This window comes from Piliocolobus tephrosceles, chromosome 1, assembly GCF_002776525.5.
Source record: "Piliocolobus tephrosceles isolate RC106 chromosome 1, ASM277652v3, whole genome shotgun sequence".
NCBI classification, from domain to species: domain Eukaryota; kingdom Metazoa; phylum Chordata; class Mammalia; order Primates; family Cercopithecidae; genus Piliocolobus; species Piliocolobus tephrosceles.
Window position 1 is genome coordinate 185,989,060 of NC_045434.1, and position 22,598 is coordinate 186,011,657.

Sequence of the window (22,598 nt, forward strand, 5' to 3'; positions counted from 1 at the left end):
GTCTCGAACTCCCAGGCTCAAGCGATCCTCCTGCCTCAGTCTCCCAAAGTGCTAGGATTACAGGTCTGAGCCACTGCATCCAGACAAGAGCGCTGGCTTTCATGCCCATATTTATGAACCCCAGGAATACATGCCTTAACACAGTAAAAGCACTCAACCCTGACTGGGCGTGGTGGCTCACACCTGTAATCCTAGCACTTTGAGAGGCCGAGACAGGCGGATCACTTGATGTCAGGAGTTCGAGACCAGTCTGGCCAACATGGTGAAAACCCATCTCTACTAAAAATACAAAAATTAGCTGGGTGTGGTGGCACGCGCCTGTAATCCCAGCTACTTAGGAGGCTGAGGCAAGAGAATCACTTGAACTCAGGAGGCGGAGGTTGCAGTGAGCCGAGATCACACCACTACACTCTAGCCTGGGCGACAGAGTAGGACTTCATCTCAAAAATAAATAAATACAATAAATAAAAAAATTTTAAAAAGCACTCAACCCTAAAACTTTAATTCAGCCTCATTCTTCACAAATCTCAGCTCTGCACTGTGGAAACCAGATATTTTTTAGAACAAGTTCAAAAGCAGTCTTTACTCATAATGTGAACATATCTATTTCTTTGGGAAACAAAGTATTGGAATGCTGTGATTTTTAAAATAATAATTCCTTCAAGAATATATCTACCTCTGAATAATAATAATAATAATAATAATAATAATAATAATAATAATAATTCCACATGAATAAATGGCAGAGGACAGACAAGTCTGTTTAGAAGAATTCCAAATGATTTACGTAGATACTCTGCCCTCAGGGAGGGAGAGTATAACTCCCCCTCCTTAGGTGGGGGCTGCACTTCAAAGAGTACAGTATGGAAAGGAGGGATGAAATAATTAGCTTTACAGTAGAGAAACCTGATAAACTACCCCAACCAGATGGTCAAGGTAATGTCAACAGTGATGAGTCACGTTGCCAGTATGTACCCTGCCATGATGTGATGAAAATGGTACTTCACCTCTGTGGTCTTCCTCCCAGAAACTCCAAACCCCAGGCTAACCATAAGAAAAACATCACATGAATACTGTTTGTTGGTCATGCTTAGAAAATACATGACCAGTACTCAAAACCGTCAAGGTCACCAAAATCAAGGAGAGTCAGAGAAACTTTCACAGCCGAGAGGAGCCCAAGGACACAGGACAGTGGAATGGAATGTGGTGTCCTGGATGGGATTTCAGAACAGAAATAGGATGTTAGGGGGAAACTAATGAAATCTTTAAAGTTTGGTCTTTAGTTAATGTAAAATATAATTATAATTCCTTTACAGCTTCCTCCATCATGTGAAAGAACTACCAGGCACAGGGCCGGGCACGGTGGCTCAAGCCTGTAATCCCAGCACTTTGGGAGGCCGAGACGGGCGGATCACGAGGTCAGGAGATCGAGACCATCCTGGCTAACACGGTGAAACCCCGTCTCTACTAAAAATACAAAAAACTAGCCGGGCGAGGTGGCAGGCGCCTGTAGTCCCAGCTACTCGGGAGGCTGAGGCAGGAGAATGGCATGAACCCGAGAGGAGGAGCTTGCAGTGAGCTGAGATCCAGCCACTGCACTCCAGCCTGGGTGACAGAGCAAGACTCCATCTCAAAAAAAAAAAAAAAGAACTACCAGGCACAGTGTCTTGTGGCTCTAATATCAGTGCTTCGGGATTGAGGCCAGGAGTTTAACACCAGCTTGGACAACATAGCAAGACCAGATCTCTACAAAAAAATTTTTAAAAGCCAGTACAATGGCGTATGCCTGTAATCCCAGCACTTTGGGAGGCCAAGGCAAGAGGATCACTTCAGCCCAGGAGTTCAAGACCAGCCTTGACAACATAGCAAGACCCTGTCTCTAAAAAAATAGAGAGAGAGAAAGAAAAATTTTAAAAATCATGATGACTGATGGTGGAAGTTAGATTTGCAGAGTCAGCACTCACTTATTACTGGTACTTAGAAGACTCGGGGAGACAGATTGCCTTTAACTGTGCCCTCTTACCTCTTGCCACTTACCTTTGGAAAGTTACTTTAACTCGGCCAGGCACAGTGGCTCACACCTGTAATCCCAGCACTTTGGGAGGCCGAGGCGGGCAGATCACGAGGTCAAGAAATCGAGACCATCCTGGCCAACATGGTGAGACCCCATTTCTACTAAAAATACAAAAAATTAGCCGGGCCAGGCGGCAGGCGCCTGTAATCCCAGCTACTTGGGAGACTTGCTTGAATTGCTTGAACCCGGGAGGCGGACGTTGCAGTGAGCCGAGATCGCGCCATTGCACTCCAACCTGGGCAAAAAGAGTGAAACTCTGTCTAAAAAAAAAAAAAAAAAGTTACTTTAACTCTGAGCCTCCATTTTCTCATCTGTAAAATGGGGAAAATAAATGCTACTTCATCAGTTTTTGGGAGGATTAAGTGAGAACATACCTAGGCCTGACATATAGCTGTTCAATAAATATTAATTATCTTTTCAGTTCTGCTTGCTCTTCTCTCTCTGCCTTTAAAAAAGTTTAGAGACTAAGCACAGTAGCTCACACCTGTAATCCCAGCACTTTGAGAGGCACAGGTGGAAGAATCACTTGAGCCTAGGAGTTCAAGACCAGCCTGGGCAACATAGCAAAAAACCATCTCTAACATTTTTTAACATATTAGAAAAAATCATAGTAAGACCTCATCTCTACTAAAAGTTAGAAGAACTAGCTGGGCACAGTGGCACACAGCTGTAGTCCCAGCTAATCAGGAGGCTGAGACGGGAGGATAGCTTGAGCAGGGGAGGTTGAGGCTTCAGTGAACTGTGTTCATGCCACTGTATTCCAGCCTGGGTAACAGAGTGAGACCCCCATGTCAAAAATAAAAAAAAAAAGAAAAGAAGAGGAAGTTTAAATTTCCATAGAGGAAGGACACAGAACTTAGAATCAAAAACCTGAGTTTAAGCCTTAGCTCTACCCAGTTACTAGCTGTGAGACCCAATTTACTGAATTACTCTGAACTGTCATTCCTTCATCTTATACCTGTTTTTATCCTTTATTTCTAGTATGGTTTCCTATATATGAGCACTTAATGTTTGATAATGATGGCAGAGTCTCAAATATGTATCTCCAGTATTATACTTTCCCAACCCCCATGCACACACACCAGACTATTCCTGTTTTCTGGGGGTTGTTTTATTTTTATTTATTTATTTATTTTGAGACAGAATCTCGCTCTGTCACCCAGGCTAGAGTACAGTGGCACTAACTCAGCTCGCTGCAACCTTTGCCTCCCAGATTCAAGCAATTCTCTTGCCTCAGCCTCCCTAGTAGCTGGGATTATGGGCACACACTACCACGCCTGGCTAATTTTTGTATTTTTAGTAGAGATGGGGTTTCACCATGTTGGCCAGGCTGGACTCAAACTCCTGACCTCAGGTGATCCACCTGCCTCGGCCTCCCAAAGTGCTGGAATGACAGGCATGAGCCACCGCTCCTGGCCAGCTATTCTGGTTGTAAGCCACCTTCTAAGTGGAAATGTTTGACTGCATGTAGGAGAAATGGGATTGTGTAGCAGGGTCCTGGCAAGTGCCTTATAATCTGATAGTCTTGAGGTCAAATATCATTCTGCACTTACCAGCAATGTGAAATTAGGCAAGTTTCTTCATTTTTAAACTGTGCTAATACCTACCTCATAGAGTTCTTGTGAAGAATAAATGGGATCAAATGAGGTAATATATATACACATGCTTGGCACGACACTCAGATGGTAGTTGTTTATAGTTTCAATCCTGCCCAGACATGTCCTTAAGTTAACTGTCCATCTTCTCTCCTGGCTCCTCCACTCCCACATCCCCCAGATGTCCTTTCCTCCATCAATAGCATCATCCGTCCCCACCCACACTAGGCTGAAAAGGCTGCAGTCCTTCTGGACCACCCTGATCATCATCCCTCAAATCTAGGCAGTCACCACCTACTGATAGCTTTTCCTTCTAAACAGCACATAGTCTTCCTTTCCCTGACTTCTCTGTTCCCACTATCTTTTTTCCAGGCCTTAAGTCTGGATTACTTCAACAACATTCCTTTCATTCATACAATCAGTAGATATTTATTGTAATCCTTTTAGGAACCAGGTGCTAGCTACTCCCCCTAACTAGTCTCTCCCGTCTCTCACAACTCATCGTTGCCAGATCTCATTCAGTCACCACTTTGATCATGTCAGCTCAGCAAACTTTAACCCCCTAACTTCTACTACAGCTAGTCTAAATTATATTGTGTATCCCCCCCAAAACTTTATTCTGTTTTAAATAATTCAGCTTTTATTTTATATTCAGGAGGTACATGCACAGGTTTGCTACATGGGCATATTGCATGATCCTGAGGTCTGGGGTCCAACTGAGCCCATCAGTCAGGTAGTCAGCATAGTACCCAATAGTTAGTTTTTCAACCCTCGACCCCTTCCTCCCTCCCTCCCTCCCCATTCTTGCAGTCCCCGGTTTCTATGGTTGCCATCTTTATTTACCATACTTACCCAACTTTATTACCTGCCATCCCAACACAAACTCTCCTCCAGCCATTCTCCTCTTTCTCCCGGAAAAATAACATACTCATTGCTGCCTCCAGGCCCTCACATGTAGTGTTTCCCTCAACTGGAATGCCTTTCCTCTGCCCTCAGCCAGTTGAAATCCTGCAGCTGCCTCAAGGGCTATATAAGGCCACTTGTGCCATGAAGCCTGTCTTCAGCACTTTAGTACTCACTGTTCCTTCCTTCTGATCGTTCATGTGTGCTCGTACCACACCTATGTGGAGATGGCTTGTTGATATCCACATAGTTCATCATTTAAAATGATTCTTAGAAAGCTGTAGAACTCTATACTTGCCACTTGCACACATATTGCCTCATTTATTGTTCTCAGCACCTCTGCAACATTGGAAAATTAGAGAGTATTTTTTTACAGATGAGAAAACTCAGGCCCAAAGAAGTTAAGAAACTTGGCCAAGGTTATACAATAAGTTAGGAGGAAAGAAGTACTTAAATTTGCATTTTCTTTCTCCAGGTCCAGTGCTCACTTTGGGACTCCACTGCTGCCAATATTATTTCATATGTATCCCATTAACAATACACATCCAGGCCGGGCGCGGTGGCTCAAGCCTGTAATCCCAGCACTTTGGGAGGCCGAGATGGGCGGATCATGAGGTCAGGAGTTCGAGACCATCCTGGCTAATACGGTGAAACCCCGTCTCTACTAAAAAATACAAAAAACTAGCCGGGCGACGAGGCGGGCGCCTGTAGTCCCAGCTACTCGGGAGGCTGAGACAGGAGAATGGCGTGAACCCGGGAGGCAGAGCTTGCAGTGAGCTGAGATCCGGCCACTGCGCTCTAGCCTGGGCGACAGAGCCAGACTCCGTCTCAAAAAAAAAAAAAAAACAATACACATCCAGTGACCAGAAATCCTGGTTTGCCCAGGAATGTGCTGGCTTACTCATGTTGTCCTGGCTTAATTATCAAAAGCACCCGCTTTGACTTTCAGAAGTGTCTTGGTTTGAGTGATAAGTGATACAGTCACCTGAGCTGTATGGCAAGCCCAGAGTTGGTTTTCAGTAAATGCTTGACTGAATCACTGTTTGGAGATTCTCACACCTGATTTTGATATGATCCCATTTCTTTTGCTTGTGTGTGGGTTGGCAGCTCTATGACCTGATGACCATGGCTTTCAAATATCAAGTATTGCTGTGTCCCCGACCCAAGGATGTGCTGTTGGTCACCTTCAATCATTTAGATACCATCAAGGGATTCATCCAAGACTCCCCAACCATCCTGCAGCAAGTGGACGAGACTTTCCGGCAGCTGACAGAAGTAAGAGCGCCATCAGTGTCTCGCCTCTCAGCCCTAGTACTTTTTCTCATCCCTCTGTTAAGAACAGGTAGATTATATGACAGAGAGAACAGGATGAGGAATGGCAAAGCCTGACACTCTCCCAGAACATTCTGAAAAGCTATCTGTGTCCATTTTGGTAATATAATAGGGATCATCATCTTATGTCCTCTTACTGATGCCTTCACAATTGGAAAAGCAATCATACAGTGCATAGCCATTTTCTCCTTACTTTTCTGAAAGGGAGTTCGTGGTGGATATTCTGCTAAATCTTGGGGAACAGCTTCTCCAGCCTCTCCAGGAGAATGGGAGAGAGGAAGCATACCCCTGCTCAGGCGTGGGGTAACAGGCTTTGTCACCGTGGAGAGGGAGCACTGCTGGTCTCCCCACTGCCCCTCCTGCCCAGCAGCCCAGTCCTCTCCTTACCTGTCTGGCTCCCATCCCTGAGCACCCACCTGCCCTGCCTGTGCATACTACTCATCCCTCTTTGAAAGTGAAGAGCTGCTTTCTGCTTGCCTTTGGCAGATATATGGTGGTCTCTCCGCAGGGGAGTTCCAGCTGATCCGGCAGACGCTCCTCATCTTCTTCCAAGACCTGCACGTCCGAGTAAGTCAATGGACAGCCCCGGGAAAATTCAGGAGCTGCTGTACCAGGGAAACAACGCTGGTGGTCATCAGGGCAGACAAGGGTGGAGATTTTGCCCAGTTAGTGATGTCCTCAGGGTTTGCCTCTCTAATGATAAAGATGTTGATAATACATCTCAGCAGTTTTTAAATGGACCAAGGAAGGCAGTGAGGCTGCCGTTTTCTGATTATCTTGTGAGTTTCTTTGAAATATTGTTTCTTCTGTTAATTCTCCAGAGGAAATATGCTCTCAAGTCACCAGCCTGATCTCAACTGTAAAACCTTTTCTTGAGCTTTATCCTCCTTGACCTCTCCAGCATCTGACACTGTCAGGAGGCTGCCCCTACTCCATGGAACTCTCACCTTTCCAGGTCTTTCATGGCTCTGTACCATCCTGGGCTTCCCTTCCCTTCCCTCTCCCATCTCAATGCCTTTTACTCCTTCCTCTCCCTCCACCTGTCTCCAAACCTTCCTCCTGTCTCTAGCCACCTCCTGCTAATTAGGCATCTCCTTCCTCACCCTTTGTCTACCAGCTCCTCTGCCTGTGACTCCTGAGTCTAACCTCTGCTCTACCCTGGCCCCACCCCTGCCCTCCAGACTCACATCTCCAGCACCTTGCTGGAACTTCCCACCAGGATGCCCACCAGTGTCTACAACTTGATGTCTGTAGCTAAACTAATCTCCACAGTTCAGGGGCTGCCCTGACTTTCTCATTTCTTTTGAGGGCACCACCACCATTCTCCCACTCACTTGACTCAGAACCAGAATGTCACCTTTGATTCCCCTTCCCTGATCTTCCTCCAGTTGCTTCTAAGACCCATAGAGTCGGCTGGGCGCAGTGGCTCACGCCTGTAATCCCAGCATATTGGGAGGATGGGGCAGATCACCTGAGGTCAGGAGTTCAAGACCAGCCTGGCCAACATGGTAAAACCCCATCTCTACTAAAAATACAAAAATGAGCCAGACATGGTGGCAAGCACCTGTAGTCCCAGCTACTCAGGAGGCTGAGGCAGGAGAATTACTTGAACCCAGGAGGCAGAGGTTGCAGTGAGCCAGGATCGCACCACTGCACTCCAGCTTGGGCAACAGAGGGAGAATCCATCTCAAAAAAAAAAAAAAAGACCCATAGAGTCGGCCTTGTCAATATCTACACCCTCTTTTCCTTTTTTTTGAGACAGTGTCTTACTATATTTCCCAGGCTGGTCTCTAACTCTTGGGCTCAAGTGATCCTCCTCCCTCAGTCTCTCAAAGTGCTAGGATTATAGGTGTGAGCCACCGTGCCCTGGCACACCTTCCTCTCCATCCCTATTACCACCATCCTGACTCAGGTCATCATACTCTTGTGGGCTATGCTTCCCAACTGGGCCACTCTCCTCCTGCCATGCCTACATAGCCAGGCAGTTCTACACCCTAACTTTTAAAAACACATTTTCTAGCCAGGCACAGTGGTTCATGCCTGTAATCCTAGCACTTTGGGAGGCCCAGGTGGATGGATCACTTGAGCCCAGGAGTTTGAAACCAGCCTGGGCAACCTGACAAACCCCATCTCTACCAAAAATACAAAATAAACTGGGCATGGTAGTGCGTGTCTGTATTCCCAGATATTTGGGAGGCTGAGGTGGGAGGATCCCTTGAGCCCAGGAGGTCAAGGCTGCACTGAGCCAAGATCATGCTACTAGGCTGGGCGCAGTGGCTCATGCCTGTAATCCCAACACTTTGGGAGGCCGAGGTGGGTGGATCATGTGGTCAGGAGTTTGAGACCAGCCTGGCCAACCCGGTGAAACCCCATCTCTACTAAAAATACAAAAATTAGCCAGGCGTCTGTAATCTCAGCTACTCGGGAGGCTAAGGCAGGAGAATCGCTTGAACCTGAGAGGCAGAGGTTGCAGTGAGCCGAGATCGCACCACTGCACTCTAGCCTGGGCGACAGAGCAAGACTCCATCCTCAAAAAAAAAAAAAAAAAACAAAAAACAATCATGGTACTGTGCTCCAGCCTGGCTCAAGCCTGTAATCCCAGCACTTTGGGAGGCCGAGACGGGTGGATCACGAGGTCAGGAGATCGAGACCATCCTGGCGAACACGGTGAAACCCCGTCTCTACTAAAAAAAATACAAAAAATTAGCCGGGCGAGATGGCGGGCACCTGTAGTCCCAGCTACTCGGGAGGCTGAGGCAGGAGAAGGGCGTAAACCCGGGAGGCGGAGCTTGCAGTGAGCCGAGATCGCGCCACTGCACTCCAGCCTGGGTGACAGAGCGAGACTCCATCTCAAAAAAAAAAAAAAAACAGAAATAAAATAAAAACACATTTCTGAAGCCTGGGCAACATGGTAAAACCCTGTCTACAAAAACAAAAATTAGCCAGGCATCGTGGTACACGTCTATAGTCCCAGTTACTCAGGAGGCTGAAATGGGAGGACGGCTGCAGTGAGCCACGGTGGATCCATGCTTCAGACCAGGTGTCAGAGTGAGACCATGTTTCCAAAAGAAAAAAAAATCTGAGCTTCTGAATTTTCAATCTGTCTCTCTTGGACAGGGCTTTGTTTCTTGCCACAATTTAACCAACTGATATGGGAAAGATGGTATGATATGGTAAAACAAGCCCAGGCTCTGGAGCCAGACGTGTTTCTCTTTTTTTTTTTTTTTTTTTGAGACAGGTTATCATTTTGTCACCCAGACTGGAATATGGTGGCACAATCATGGCTCACTGCAGCGTCAACCTCCTGGGCTCAAGTGACCTTCCACCTCAGCCTCTTGGTCCTCTCAGTCCACCCAGTTACTCAACTGGGACTACAGGAGCATGCCACCATGCCTGGTTAATTTTTTGTGGAGACAGAATCTTGCTGTGTTGCCCAGGATGGTCTTGAACTCCTGGACTGTAGTAATCTGCCTCCCTTGGCCTCTCAAATTGCTGGGATTACAAGTGTGAGCCGCTGCACCCAGTTTCACCTTTCTCTTTGAATCTCAACTCCAGAGCTGGGCACAGTGGCGAGTGCCTGTAGTCCGAACTACTTGGGATATTGAGGCAGGAAGATCACTTGAGCCCAGGAGTTCAAGACCATCCTGGGCAATATAGTTAGACTCTGTCCTTAAAATAAAATGTTTTGTTTTTGATACAGAGTCTCACTCTGTCTGGAATGCAGTGGCACGATCTCGGCTCACTGCAACCTCCACCTCCCGGGTTCAAGCTATTCTCCTGCCTCAGCCTCCCAGGCAGCTGAGATTACAGGCGCCTGCCACCATGCCCAGCCAATTTTTGTATTTTTAGTAGAGATGGGATTTCACCATGTTAGCCAGGCTAGTCTCAAACTCCTGCCTCAGGTGATCCGCCTGCCTCAGCCTCCCAAAGTGCTGGGATTACAGGTGTGAGCCACCATATCCGGCCAAAATAAAAAAAAATAAATAAATGTTTAATTAAGAAAATGAATCCCAACTACAGGACTAGCTCCATGACCTTGGGCAAATAACTTCTCTTAAGTCTTAGTTTCTTCATCTGAAAAATGAAAATTATAATACCTAATTTTGTTGGGAGGATTAACTGAAACAGCATATGTAACATATATGTATTTGTTTGTACGTATATAGAGAGAGTGCTTCTGGAAGCATATGCAAGAAACTGGTCACAGTGTTGCCTTCTGGGAGTGGGGAACTATATGGAGGACAGGAGAAGGAGAGAGACTGACTTTCCATTATGTATACTCTTTTGAGACTTTTGAGTTTTGTACCTGGGAAAAATAAAATTTTTTAAAAGGGGAAGAAATTCAATATATTGAGTGCCTTATTATATTTCCCTTCCATGGACAAAGGAAGATAAATAGATTTCAATTCTGATGCCAAATTTTTCTTTTTGTTGTTGTTGTTGTTGTTTGTTTTTTTGTTTTTTGTTTTTTGAGATGGAGTCTCACTCTGTCACCCAGGCTGGAGTGCAGTGGCACCATTTTGGCTCACTGCAACGTTCACCTCCCTGGTTCAAGCAATTCCCCTGCTTCAGTCTCCTGAGTACCTGGGATTACAGGTGCACACCACCACATCCGGCTAATTTTTTTGTATTTTTAGTAGAGACGGGGTTTCACTATGTTGGTCAGACTGGTCTGGAACTCCTGACCTCAGGCAATCCACCCGCCTTAGCCTCCCAAAGTGCTGGGATTACAGGCGTGAGCCACAGCGCCCGGCCTTATTTTTAACTCTCATGAAGAATTGTATTTGCTATGGATGAAGCAATAATAACATCAATATAAATTAAGATCTCTGTCACTGATTAGAATAAAAAATATGAAAGTACAGATAAGATTAAGTTTTTCATTAAATTTAAAATAACAATTTTGAAATATTAAAAATTCTGTGTCATATTGTTATCAGGGCTGCATATTTGGGTATTATTTTATGGATTGGTAGTAACATAAACAGCCATATTGATTTCCCAGTTCCCACAAGATGAAATTCATTATAATGAAAAGGCTTTCAGCCCGGCACAGTGGCTCACGCCTTTAATCCCAGCACTTTGGGAGGCTGAGGCGGGCGGATCACAAGGTCAAGAGATCAAGACCATCCTGGCCAACATGGTGAAACCCCGTCTCTACTAAAAATACAAAAATTAGCTGGGCGTGGTGGTATACGCCTGTAGTCCCAACTACTTGGGAGGCTGAGGCAGGAGAACCTCTTGAACCCAGGTGGCGGAGGTTGCAGTGAGCCGAGATCGCTCCACTGCACTCCAGCCTGGGCAAAAGAGTGAGACGCCGTCTCAAAAACAAAAAAAAAAAAAAGAGAAAAGCCTTTCCTGGCCAGGTGCAGTGGCTCACACCTGCAATCCTAGCACTTTCGGAAGCCCAGGCAGGCCAACTACTTGAGCCCAGGAGTTTGAGAACATCCTGGGTAACATGGTAAAACCCCGTCTCTACAGAAAATTTGCCAAACATGGTAGCACACACCTGTAGTCTCAGCTACTCAGGAGGCTGAGGTGGGAGGATCACCTGAACCTGGGACGTCGAGGTTGCAATGAGCTGTGATTGCACCACTGCGTTCTATCCTCGGGAACACAGCAAGACTCCATCTCAAAAAAAAAAAAAAAAAAAAGGCTTTTCTAATAATAAGTCTGTATTAGAATTATTAAAATTTATTTATTTGTTTATTGAGATGGAGTCTTGCTCTGTTGCCCAGGCTGGAGTGCAGTGGCATGACCTCGGTTCACTGCAACCTCCCCCTCCTGGGTTCAAGCAGTTCTCCTGCCTCAGCCTCCTGAGTAGCTGGGATTACAGGCACACACCACAATGCCTGGCTAATTTTTTGTATTTTTAGTAGAGACGGTTTCACCATGTTGGCCAGGCTGGTCTTGAACTCCTGACCTCCAGTGATCCACCTGCCTCGGCCTCCCAAAGTGCTGGGATTACAGGCGTGAGCCACCACACCCAGCCTAAGATGCTTATTCTTGATTATATCACTAATATAAACTTTAGAATATTAGAGTTGAAGAGATCTTCAAGCTCATCTCTTATTTTACAGATAGGGAAGCCAAGACCCAGTAAAACTGATTAACTGCTACAATCTTTGTGAGATTTAATCTGTGAGTGACCGAAACCTCTATACAGAGTACACAAACCCAGGAGAAGGAATAAGTGTAATGTGTTTTTAGTCACATAAAAGACCCTCAAACTGAAATGCCAGCTGGATCCCCCTGCCCCAGCCCCATCCTTCTTTCTAGTCCAGCATGTGGATAAGGCTCAGGCTCCAAAGTCAGAATCATAGGAGTTTGAATCCTCAGCTCTGCCCCTTGCCAGCTGGCTGACCTTGAGGAGGCGTCTTAACCTCTGAGCTGCCTCATTTAGAAAGTGGCCATATGAGGTTCTTACAGCTCAAGGCCTGCAGCTGCATGGAAAGTAAGCAGAGAACCAAGGAATAGGGGTGGAATTTGGAGGCACCCTTGGTTTTGAATCCTGGCCCTGCCTCTTACTGCTCTCTTTGGGCAAGTCACTTCACTCTCTACTTTAGCTTTCTCGTCTATAAAATGGGAGTAATATGACTCACCTGGAAGGTTTGCTGCACTGCTCAAAAGTAGTTCTGTTTGTAGCTGAGCATGGTGGCTCATGCCTGTAATCCCAGCACTTTGGGAGGCCGAGGCAGGCAGATCACTTGAGCTCAGGAGTTTGAGCCTGGCCAACATGGCGAAACCCCATCTCTACAAAAAAATATAAAAATTAGCCAGGCAGGCCAGGCGCCGTGGCTCATGCCTGTAATCCTAGCACTTTGGGAGGCCAAGGCGGGTGGATCACGAGGTCAGGAGAGCAAGACCATCCTGGCTAACATGATGAAACCCCGTCTCCACTAAAAATACAAAAAAATTAGCCAGGCATGGTGGTGGGCGCCTGTAGCCCCAGCTACTCTGGAGGCTGAGGCAGGAGAATGGCATGAACCTGGGAGGCAGAGCTTGCAGTGAGCTGAGATCACGCCACTGCACTGCAGCCTGAGTGAGACTCCATCTCAAAAAAAAAAAAAAAAGAAAAAAAAATTCGCTGGGCACCGTGGCTCACACCTATGGTCCCAGCTACTTGGGGGGCTAAGACAGGAGAATCACTTGAGCTGGGGGGCTGAGGTGGCAGGGAGGCATCATCGTGCCACTGCAGTCCAGCCTGGGTGACAAAGTGAGTCCCTATCTCAAAAAAAAAATAGTTCTGTTTGTTAAAATACAGTTAACTCTGCAAGTGTAATTTTTTTCTCCCCCCCCCCCCCCTTTTTTTTCTGAGATAGAGTCTCACTCTGTTGCCCAGGCTGGAGTGCAATGGCACAATCTTGGCTCACTGCAACCTCCACTTTCCAGGTTCAAATGGTTCCCCTGCCTCAGCCTCCGGAGTAGCTGGGACTACAGATACCCGCCACCATGCCCAGCTAATTTTCTGTATTTTTAGTAGAAACGGGGTTTCACTGTGTTAGCCAGGATGGTCTTAATCTCCCAACCTCATGATCCGCCTGCCTCGGCCTCTCCCTTCTTATTGTTATAAACTCATAGGTAATGTCCCCAAACCATTACACACTTTTCACCCTCAGAATATTGATGTCTATGAAAATATACCAAGAAAAATAACAATAAATGTATTTTTTTCCAGGTATCCATGTTTCTAAAGGACAAAGTCCAGAATAATAATGGTCGCTTCGTGTTGCCGGTGTCCGGGCCTGTTCCCTGGGGAACTGAAGTTCCTGGACTCATCAGGTGAATTCCCAACAATGGTCAGAGCTATGTTTGGGGTGCTAGGAAATGCACATGGGCCGCACACAGAACGCCGCACTGCCGAGCCGCTCACGGTCTGCCCAGCCCTTCTTTCTCTTTTTTTGTTTGAGACAGAGTTTCGCTGTTGTTGCCCAGGCTGGAGTGCAATGGCGCCATCTCAGCTCACCGCAACCTCCGCCTCCTGGGTTCAAGCGATACTCCTGCCTCAGCCTCCCAAGTAGCTGCTGGGATTACAGACATGTGCCAGCACGCCTGGCTAATTTTGTGTTTTTAGTAGAGATGGGGTTTCTGCACGTTGGTCAGTCTGGTCTCGAACTCCCGACCTCGGTTGATCCACCCGCCTCGGCCTCCCAAAATGCTGGGATTACAGGCGTGAGCCACCACGCCCGGCCTCCAGTCCTTCTCTTTCTTTAGTAAAAGAGCTATTGAAAAAGTCAGGTTCTAATCCCCGCCTTGTCGCTTAGCAGAGGGACTTGAGGCAAGTTACCCAGTTCCCCAAGACTGATTTCCTCATCTGTTAAATGGTTACTGTGTGGATAAATAAGATAATAGTGATCTAACATGCTTACAAAGCAACTGGCGTATACATATGCTCAATAAATATTGTTATTGTATTATTATCATTTTTATTATTACAACCAGCACCTTTATCTTGAAGGAGAGTATGTATTCCTTTTTGTTCTGTAGTACAAAGAATAAAGAAGCCTCCAGGACTACCTAAGCTTGGAGAACATTCTTTCATGTCATACTTTGTATTGTAGAATGTTCAACAACAAAGGTGAAGAAGTGAAGAGGACAGAATTCAAGCATGGTGGAAACTATGTCCCTGCACCCAAAGAAGGTTCTTTTGAACTTTATGGAGACCGAGTCCTGAAACTGGGAACTAACATGTAAGCAAATTCTTCTCTGAGTGAATTCAAGTCCAAGGGAGGTCACTTCATTAAAAAAAGCAGCCTGACTTCTGTTATGAAAATCCCTGCTGACAATAGGAGTAATTTCCCCTTAGGTACACTGCATACAGAGGCCTGACATTTCAAAGGGCACCCAAGAACGCCAAACATAAGGCAACTCAGCAGAATGAAAAGATACATGATGTTGCATAGCCATGGAAGAGAACTAGCCAAAATCTGTGTTGCAGTGGAAATCCAGAAAGACTTATCCTTTCTGTAAAGCTGCATGTCTTTTCAGTGATGCATGTTACTCTTCACAAGAGGAGGCATTTCTACCCAGTCTCCCCAAGTGTTTTTCTTTGGGAAGAAGTGAAATGTGAGGGGTTAACACTCACTCAGTTGCATTCTGTACCCACAGCACCTTTCTGGATGCTATTTAATGTCTCAGAATAAAAGCTACAAACTATGCTTACGAGTTAGAGGGAAGTCCGTGGAAAGGGGCTGGATAATGTCACCTTTTTCTGTTGACACACCAGGTACAGCGTGAATCGGCCTGTGGAAACCCATATGTCTGGATCATCAAAGAACTCAGCCTCACGGACCCAGGTGAGCTTCTGCCTTCCCCGCCTACCCTCACAGCTTCTCTCTAGGTACAGAAGTCTACATAGAGGTGGGATCGCTGTAGATTTCGGATCTAGCCAACATTTCCCTTGTTTTCAGTCTTCTCCCTTCCACCTTTGAGTACACAGGTTTTAATTGTAGCTTTTCATGGAGACTTCAGTGATCTCACTAATTAGGTAATTTTAGGCTTGGCTCAGCCACCGTAATTAAGAGGAACCACTCACCAGGACATATGCAATAGCAGAGTACCAGTGCCATTAGGTCCATGATTGCTGACATCAGCACTCGTGTGTATTCTGATCATTAAAACATTTATTTTTAACGTTTCCCCCTACAGCACCATGGTCAGAGTCGGGGGTTTTAGTTTCTCTGAATTCCATCCTTACAAGTTTTCACTGAACTAGCTCCCGCCTAGCTGTAGGAGAGATCACAGAATATTAAATTATTCAGCAAACATTTATTAAACTGCTTCTATGGGCTGGGGATCCAGGGAAACGAAGCTGACGTAGATGTGGTCCCATCCTGAAGGGGCCTCTGGTACCTTGGGAAAGACAGTGAAACAACTAAAATGAGGTGGAGGAAGAGCTGGCTGGGGATCCTGAACAAAGTGCTGTAACAGAAGAACTCACGTCTAGCCAGTGGACAGGGATCACAGGGATCAAGAAGGCATTTCAGAGGCAGGGATATTGAAGTGGGGCTCTAGAGTAGGTAAACTATGAAACAGCAGAGAGGGAGAAATGAGCACACAGACCAAGGTGACAGAAGAGCAAGAGTGTTCACGGGAGGAAGATGGCAGCGTCTCCCATGAGGCTTATGTAATGGATCACAGCATCATGGAGGCTTGCTGGCAGAGACTCACCTGGACAGGGACACTGAGGCCTGACCAAGAAGGGGCGTAAACTATTTGGGCTTTGTTCTTTCGAAAGGAAGCAGAGGGGTTTGTTTCAAGCCAGGGAGAAATGAGACGAAAACTACATTTAGTTAACTAGTGGCGGAGTGAGGGGAGAGGCAGAACAGGGGAGGCCAGGCTAGAAGGAAGAGGGGTGCAGGATGAGGCAGGGTGAGAACTGAGAGAGGAGGGAATGGACTCGCGGGTGTGTTCCCGGCCGTCACCACCTGAGGGCAGTGTGGCAGCGCCTCTGGAAGGAGACTGGACTGAGGCAACTTGTAAATACTGAGGAAACCCGATTGACAGAAAAGGAAGCCATACACTTCTTCAAGGAGGAAGGTAGTGAGAGGAGAAATGTGGATCCCTGGGGCTTCCACTTATGCGGACAGTATGAAAATCTCTGGTTTGCAAAGTTGCTACATTCCCTCTGCTTCTGACGTGATTGTTTTTCTTTTGGTTAAGCCTGCTTTCTACACTTTATTTGGACCTAGAAATAATTTAAATAGCAATTGTTTCACCTTATTTTATAATACCTACCTGTGTCTCTGAGGTCTTAGCAGGAAATGTGATTGCCTTCATGTGGCTAAAAATCATGCAATTGTTTCTGCAGGAAAGCATTGCTCCAAACCCTCTTGCTAAAGAAGAGCTGAATTTCTTGGCCAGGCTGATGGGAGGGATGGAGATTAAGAAACCCAGTGGCCCTGAGCCTGGATTCCGGTTGAATCTCTTTACCACCGATGAAGAAGAGGAGTATGTTTTAAACCTGTTTCGTTAAAGACATATAAATATCCCAAATGTAACAAGAACCCAAAATGACCATTACAAACTAGTGGCACTTATAAATATTTGTGTAAATATCACAAACAAAATACCAGCAAAGTTAATAATCTAGTTAAATAGCCCACCAGGATGAAATGGCCTGAACCTTCCGGAGTCATTCAAAAAAAGAGATGCAGCCAGGCACAGTGGCTCACACCTGTAATCCCAGCACTTTGGGAGGCCAAGGCAGGCAGATCACGAGGTCAGGAGGTCGAGACCATCCTGGCTAACATGGTGAAACCCCGTCTCTACTAAAAAAAAAAATACAAAAAATTAGCTGAGTATGGTGGCACGCGCCTGTAATCCCAGCTACTCGGGAGGCTCAGGCAGGTGGGCCAAGACTGCGCCATTGCACTCCAGTCTGGGAGACACAGCAAGACTCCATCTCAAAAAAAAAAAAAAAACAAACCCAGAGATGGTGTGATGGTGCACACCTGTAGTCCCAGCTACCCAGGAGGCTAAGGCGGAAGGATCACTTGAGCCCAGGAGTTTAAGGTTAAGCAAGCTGTGATAGGCTGGGCGCGGTGGCTCACACCTGTAATCCCAGCACTTTGGGAGGCCAAGGCGGGCGGATCACAAGGTCAGGAGATCGAGACCACGGTGAAACCCCGTCTCTACTAAAATTACAAAAAATTAGCCAGGCGCGGTTGCGGGCGCCTGTAGTCCCAGCTACTCGGGAGGCTGAGGCAGGAGAATGGCGGGAACCTGGGAGGCGGAGCTTGTAGTGAGCCCAGATCGCACCACTGCACTCCAGCCAGGGAGACAGAGCGAGACTCCGTCTCAAAAAAAAAAGCAAGCTGTGATCGTGCCACTGCATTCCAGTCTAGGAGAGAGAGCAATACCCTGTCTCTAAAAAATAATAATAAAGAAAACAAAAAAAGAGTTATAATGTTTTACTTATCAGAGCACAGCTGAATAAGCAGTGTTAGAAGCCAGGATGACCAGATTAAGACAGTGTGTTAAGAAACCAGAGTGAAGTTGGAGCTTGATTTCCCTGTGTTAGACAGTATCACCTAAAACCAATAACAATAGTAAATCACCCACGGTGATTTATAGTGCTTTACAGTTTACAGAGCACTTTTTCAAGCATTATCTCATGTGATCCTCCTCAAAACCAAGTATTTGGCATGAGTGTCACCTTCTATTTCCCATTCATTGAACTACTAATAACTTCTTTTGTTTACTTCTGTGTGACAAGTACTATGTAAAGTCCTGGGGATGCAAAGATGGAGTGTAAGAACTAGAGCCTGTCCTCAGGAAGCTCTCAGCTTAGTGGGAGAGCAAACATGTACATATATATTTATTTCAGTGCCGTGTCATGAATGCTCTAATTGAGGACAGTGACTGACTTTGCACTGGCAGATTGAAGGAGCTGGCATTTGATCTAGGTCTTGGAGTTTGCCAAGCAGAGGAAGGGAGGAAACATCCTTGGCAGGGTTTATAATGAGCAAAGTCACAGAGACATAAAAGAACTTGACTTTCTAGATCGTAGGGTACATTGGTGGGAGATGGGGTAGAAAGTTCAAGAGAAATGGCAGAAGATGAGGCAGAAAAAATAGGCTGCCAACTTATCAAGAGCCAGTTTGCCATGCTGGCAGGGAGAGAACCCTAACCTTGCACCCCTTTTCTTTACTATCTCATCCAGACAAGCAGCGCTAACCAGGCCAGAAGAGTTATCCTATGAAGTTATCAACATACAAGCCACCCAGGTACGTACAGGGGATTACACAGGGTCCAATCTTACTCCCTTCCTCATCTTTTTTTTTTTTTTTGAGACAGGGTCTCGCTCTGTCACCCAGGTGAAGTGCAGTGGCTCGATCTCAGCTCACCGCAACCTCCACCTCCCAGGTTTAAGCAATTCTCACACCTCAACCTGCCAAGTAGTTGGGATTATAGGTGCCGCCACTATGCCCAGCTAAATTTTTTTTTTTTTTTTTTTTTTTTTAAACTAGAGATGGGGTTTCACCAAGTTGGCCAGGCTGGTCTTGAACTCCTGACCTCAAGTGATCCACCCACCTCGGCCTCCCAAAGTGCTGGGATTACAGAGGTGAGCCACCGCATCCAGCCTCCCTTCTTCCCTTTCTCATGTTATATAATGTTGAACTTCAGAGACCCTTTTTTTCAAACAAGACTCAGAATACAATATAGCTGTTAAGTGCTGTGTTGTCACTTCCCCTGCTCAAATTAAAGTTGTTTCTTCACTATACCCATCTGCCATTCTGGAGCAGCCAGGGATGCTTGGTTACATACATGTTAATTAAGAAAAAAAAAATAGACCCCCCTCTTCTCTCTGATCAGCCTGTAACTACAGTCCCTTTTCTGACAAACAGGTGCACAACTGAAACATATCAGTGGTGGGACAATAAAGAGCCTACTGCACAAAGAGGCAGCCTCTGCCAGCACAGCCTCTTCATGCCCTTTTACCTCTCATTTCCCTCATAGGACCAGCAACGGAGCAAGGAGCTGGCTCAAATCATGGGGGAGTTTGAGATCATGGAGCAGCCAAGGCTGAGCACCAGCAAGGGGGACGATTTGCTCACCATGATGGATGAGTTATAGTTGCTCTGACCAGGCGTTCTCTGCCCCCAGGGAGAGGCTGCTGGATGGTGACCCCTGGGGAATGCCCCATGGCCCAAAATGATGCTGCTAGTTTTCTACTGAGTGAAGCCATTACATCTAGTTCTTGTTTATGTTGTAAGGAACTGTGTGAGCCTCCCTCGGGGAGCATTCACTCTTGAAGGCACACACATACACATATTTTCAGTGAAATACATGCTGACTTTTAAACGTGACCTTTCTCATTTTATTCTTAATTCTGTGGCTACCACCAAAAGCCTCCTGAGCCATAGGTTTGGGCCCCAAAGTGGGTAAGGGGTCACCCCTGCTGTCATTTTCAGGATTACTATTTTAGCTTTCCTGTGGGGATCTACAAAGGCATGTAAACATTAACAAAATACTCAGTTTTCTGGGATACATTCTGCCTGTAGGCAAGTTTGAAATCAAAGACTGTTCCAGGCAGTTGCCATAAACGGTGAGGGCTCAGTGTAGAAAACCCTCTTCACCCTGGCGCACTAAGAACTGTAACCTCAGAGGCAGAGTAAGCAAGGCCATGACGGGGAACATTCAGCTGGCCCCAGGCAGGACATGCCAGTGTCTGTACTTCCCTGCACGTCCATCTATCCATGTGGTGTCAGTTTATCCCATACTGAGATGTATACCAAGAGAAGATTTTCTTCTTTTCAGTATGACATGTACTCCTTACCCCCAGGGTCTTCCTCTACCCCTGAGTGTGCTTATCTTCTAAAGATGCCCGGCAGGATGTGCTGTGACATCTGTCTCCTCTGAGTCACCATGAGTCACCAAGCAGTACCCTAGGTTGGGTGCATGGGAGGCACATGTGGTATGTGCCTTTCCCTTCTGCTTTCCCGCTGAGCCGCTTCCCTGGGCAGGAGCAGATTTTGCAGGATGCAGCAGGAGGCCAGGTCTCACTGGAATCCATGTAAAATGTCTCCAGCCAGGGCTGCCGTTATTGCTTCAGAAAGGCGTGGCAGCCTCTGCCATAGGCGCCCTCCCAGGACTGAGTAACTGGCATGTTCAGACCCATTAAATCCTATGGAAGGAATATCCAGAATGCCAGAAGGCTGGAGAGAAACTAAGTTGAGCTGGTCATTGCCCGAGATTGGGCCAACTACAGGAACCTCTCCATCCCCTCACACCTGAGACGGATCAAGGTGAACATCATTCTAGAATGTAATGGAATCACCATTTTCAAGCAATTCTCCTGGTGATTAATTCCATGTAATGGAAGCTGCCCTTTGGCTTTTCCAAAGGCAAAGGTTTTGGATACAGAATGTAAATAAGTGAAGGCTGGGCATGGTGGCTCATGCCTATAATCCTAGCACTTTGGGAGGCTGAGGTGGGTAGATCACTTGAGGTCAGGAGTTCGAGACCAGCCTGAACAACATGGAGGAACCCCGTTTCTATTAAAAATATAAAATTAGCCAGGCCTAGTAGTGCATGCCTGCAATCCCTGCTACTCAGGAGGCTGAGGCAGGAGAATCACTTGAACCTGGGAGGCAGAGGCTGCAGTGAGCCAAGATCGTGCCATTGCACTCCAGCCTGGGCAACAAGAGCGAAACTCCATCTCAATAAAAAAAATCACCAATTAAATGTTAATTGCTCCCTACCCATTAAAGTTACACTTCCTTACCTATAAAGACACCCTCCCCCTCCACATACTCATGAAAAGTCTGTTGGGGAGGAGAAGCATATTGTGCTATAAAACACCTGTTGCATCAGATGTACAAAGTGCCTTTGGTTTTAGTCTCTTTTAAGCAATCTGGCCACCATTCAGGGGGGCCTGACTGGGTGACAGATGAATGGGAAAGTTCTGACCTGTTTTAAGTCCCGCTCCCACCTTGCTGTCACATATCAGAACGTCACCGCTCTGAGTGTGTCCCGGGGCCTTGGAGGTGGGCTGTGAGATGCCGAGAAGCAGCCGCAGCCTCCTCCCTCCACCTATCCCAGAGCGATGCTGGTGATTTCAAACGTATCTGTCCTATCGGTAAATAAACAAGATACAGATCTCCGGTATGCAAAACTCCACGATGAGGCAATCTGTGAGTTTCATGTCTTTAGACTTGCACAGATATTAAGAAAAGCAAGTTTATTTGCATGGTGATTCAGGACTACGAGAGAAAGCATGGGAGTCGGTAGGAGGCAAAGTAGATAAGAAGTAGGAGGTCGAGGCTGCAGTGAGCCATGATTGTGCCACTGTACCCTAACCTGAGTGACAGAGTGAGACCCCATCTCAATAAAAATAAAAAAATTAAAATTCTAAAAAGATTTTATTTTCTGCCTAAAATATGGACAAAGTACTAAAAACACATGTATTCATTTAAAACCATGGCAAATGGGCATAAGCGTGTAATTCACCAAGGCCCGGTGAACTTAAGGGGAAGGCATATGGTCAGAATCACAACACTGCACTCTGGCCCCATCCCTGCCCCCAATTCACCATGTCATCTTGGACCACTAACCCTCACCAAGGGTCCCTCATCTATTAAAAAAGAAAAAGAACTCAAACTCAGCTTGCCCAGATAAGTTCCCGAGTTTATAGCTTCCTGGGCCCTGCCCCAGGTGGGACCTGAGAATGGGAGTCTTACCCAGGCTGCCCTCCACCTGCTGCTTTGGGGTATATCTACTCTCTTTCAGCTCTTCTCTGACTGTAGCCTCTTCTCAACTAAGTTTCAAACCATCCCACTCTTGTTCTTAAGGTGTTAGAATGCCCTGTTGATTAAGTAAAGCAATGCTGTAGAAAAGCCAAAAACCAAAGGATATTAATGGCTCCCAGAAGAAAGAAGTAATAAAAATTCAGAGTGAAGGAGGAAGAAAAAAGGAGGAAAATGTATTTATCTCTGAATTCTAAGAAGAAAGTCATTTCATTCCTGAAACACCAGGCGTTTGGTCTAGGTCCTGCTGCTCACCGCGCAGAAAGCCAATCCCTGAGATAAGTATTGCCAAGGAAGAAGGCTTTCATCAGGTGCTGCAGAGAAGATGGGAGCTCAGTCTCAAATCTATCTCCCTGATTGACTAAAACTAGGGGTTTACATAGCAGGGAAGAAATGTTACAACGTGTAAGAAAATAAGAACTAGGGAGGGCAAGGGGGCATCTG

The 22,598-nt window shown here is 46.3% G+C and overlaps 1 protein-coding gene and 1 non-coding gene across 3 annotated transcripts in view; both read left to right on the top strand.

Annotated features, from left to right (window-relative positions):
• OSCP1 (organic solute carrier partner 1) overlaps positions 1 to 19,715 on the top strand; it is a 31,797-nt gene extending 12,082 nt beyond the window's left edge. For both annotated transcript variants that reach the window (XM_023232197.2, XM_023232198.1), the window contains 8 exons: positions 5,680 to 5,847; positions 6,391 to 6,471; positions 13,583 to 13,686; positions 14,466 to 14,594; positions 15,131 to 15,200; positions 16,715 to 16,854; positions 18,569 to 18,632; positions 19,366 to 19,715. In XM_023232197.2, the coding sequence (XP_023087965.1) occupies positions 5,680 to 5,847; positions 6,391 to 6,471; positions 13,583 to 13,686; positions 14,466 to 14,594; positions 15,131 to 15,200; positions 16,715 to 16,854; positions 18,569 to 18,632; positions 19,366 to 19,482 (873 nt within the window). In that variant the 3' untranslated portion in view covers positions 19,483 to 19,715. The remainder of the gene's footprint in view (positions 1 to 5,679; positions 5,848 to 6,390; positions 6,472 to 13,582; positions 13,687 to 14,465; positions 14,595 to 15,130; positions 15,201 to 16,714; positions 16,855 to 18,568; positions 18,633 to 19,365) is intronic.
• On the top strand, positions 19,047 to 19,175 carry LOC111555887. Its single transcript, XR_002735666.1, has one exon. It is a non-coding gene; the product is annotated as a small nucleolar RNA SNORA63 (small nucleolar RNA).
• Positions 19,716 to 22,598: the final 2,883 nt, after the last annotated feature.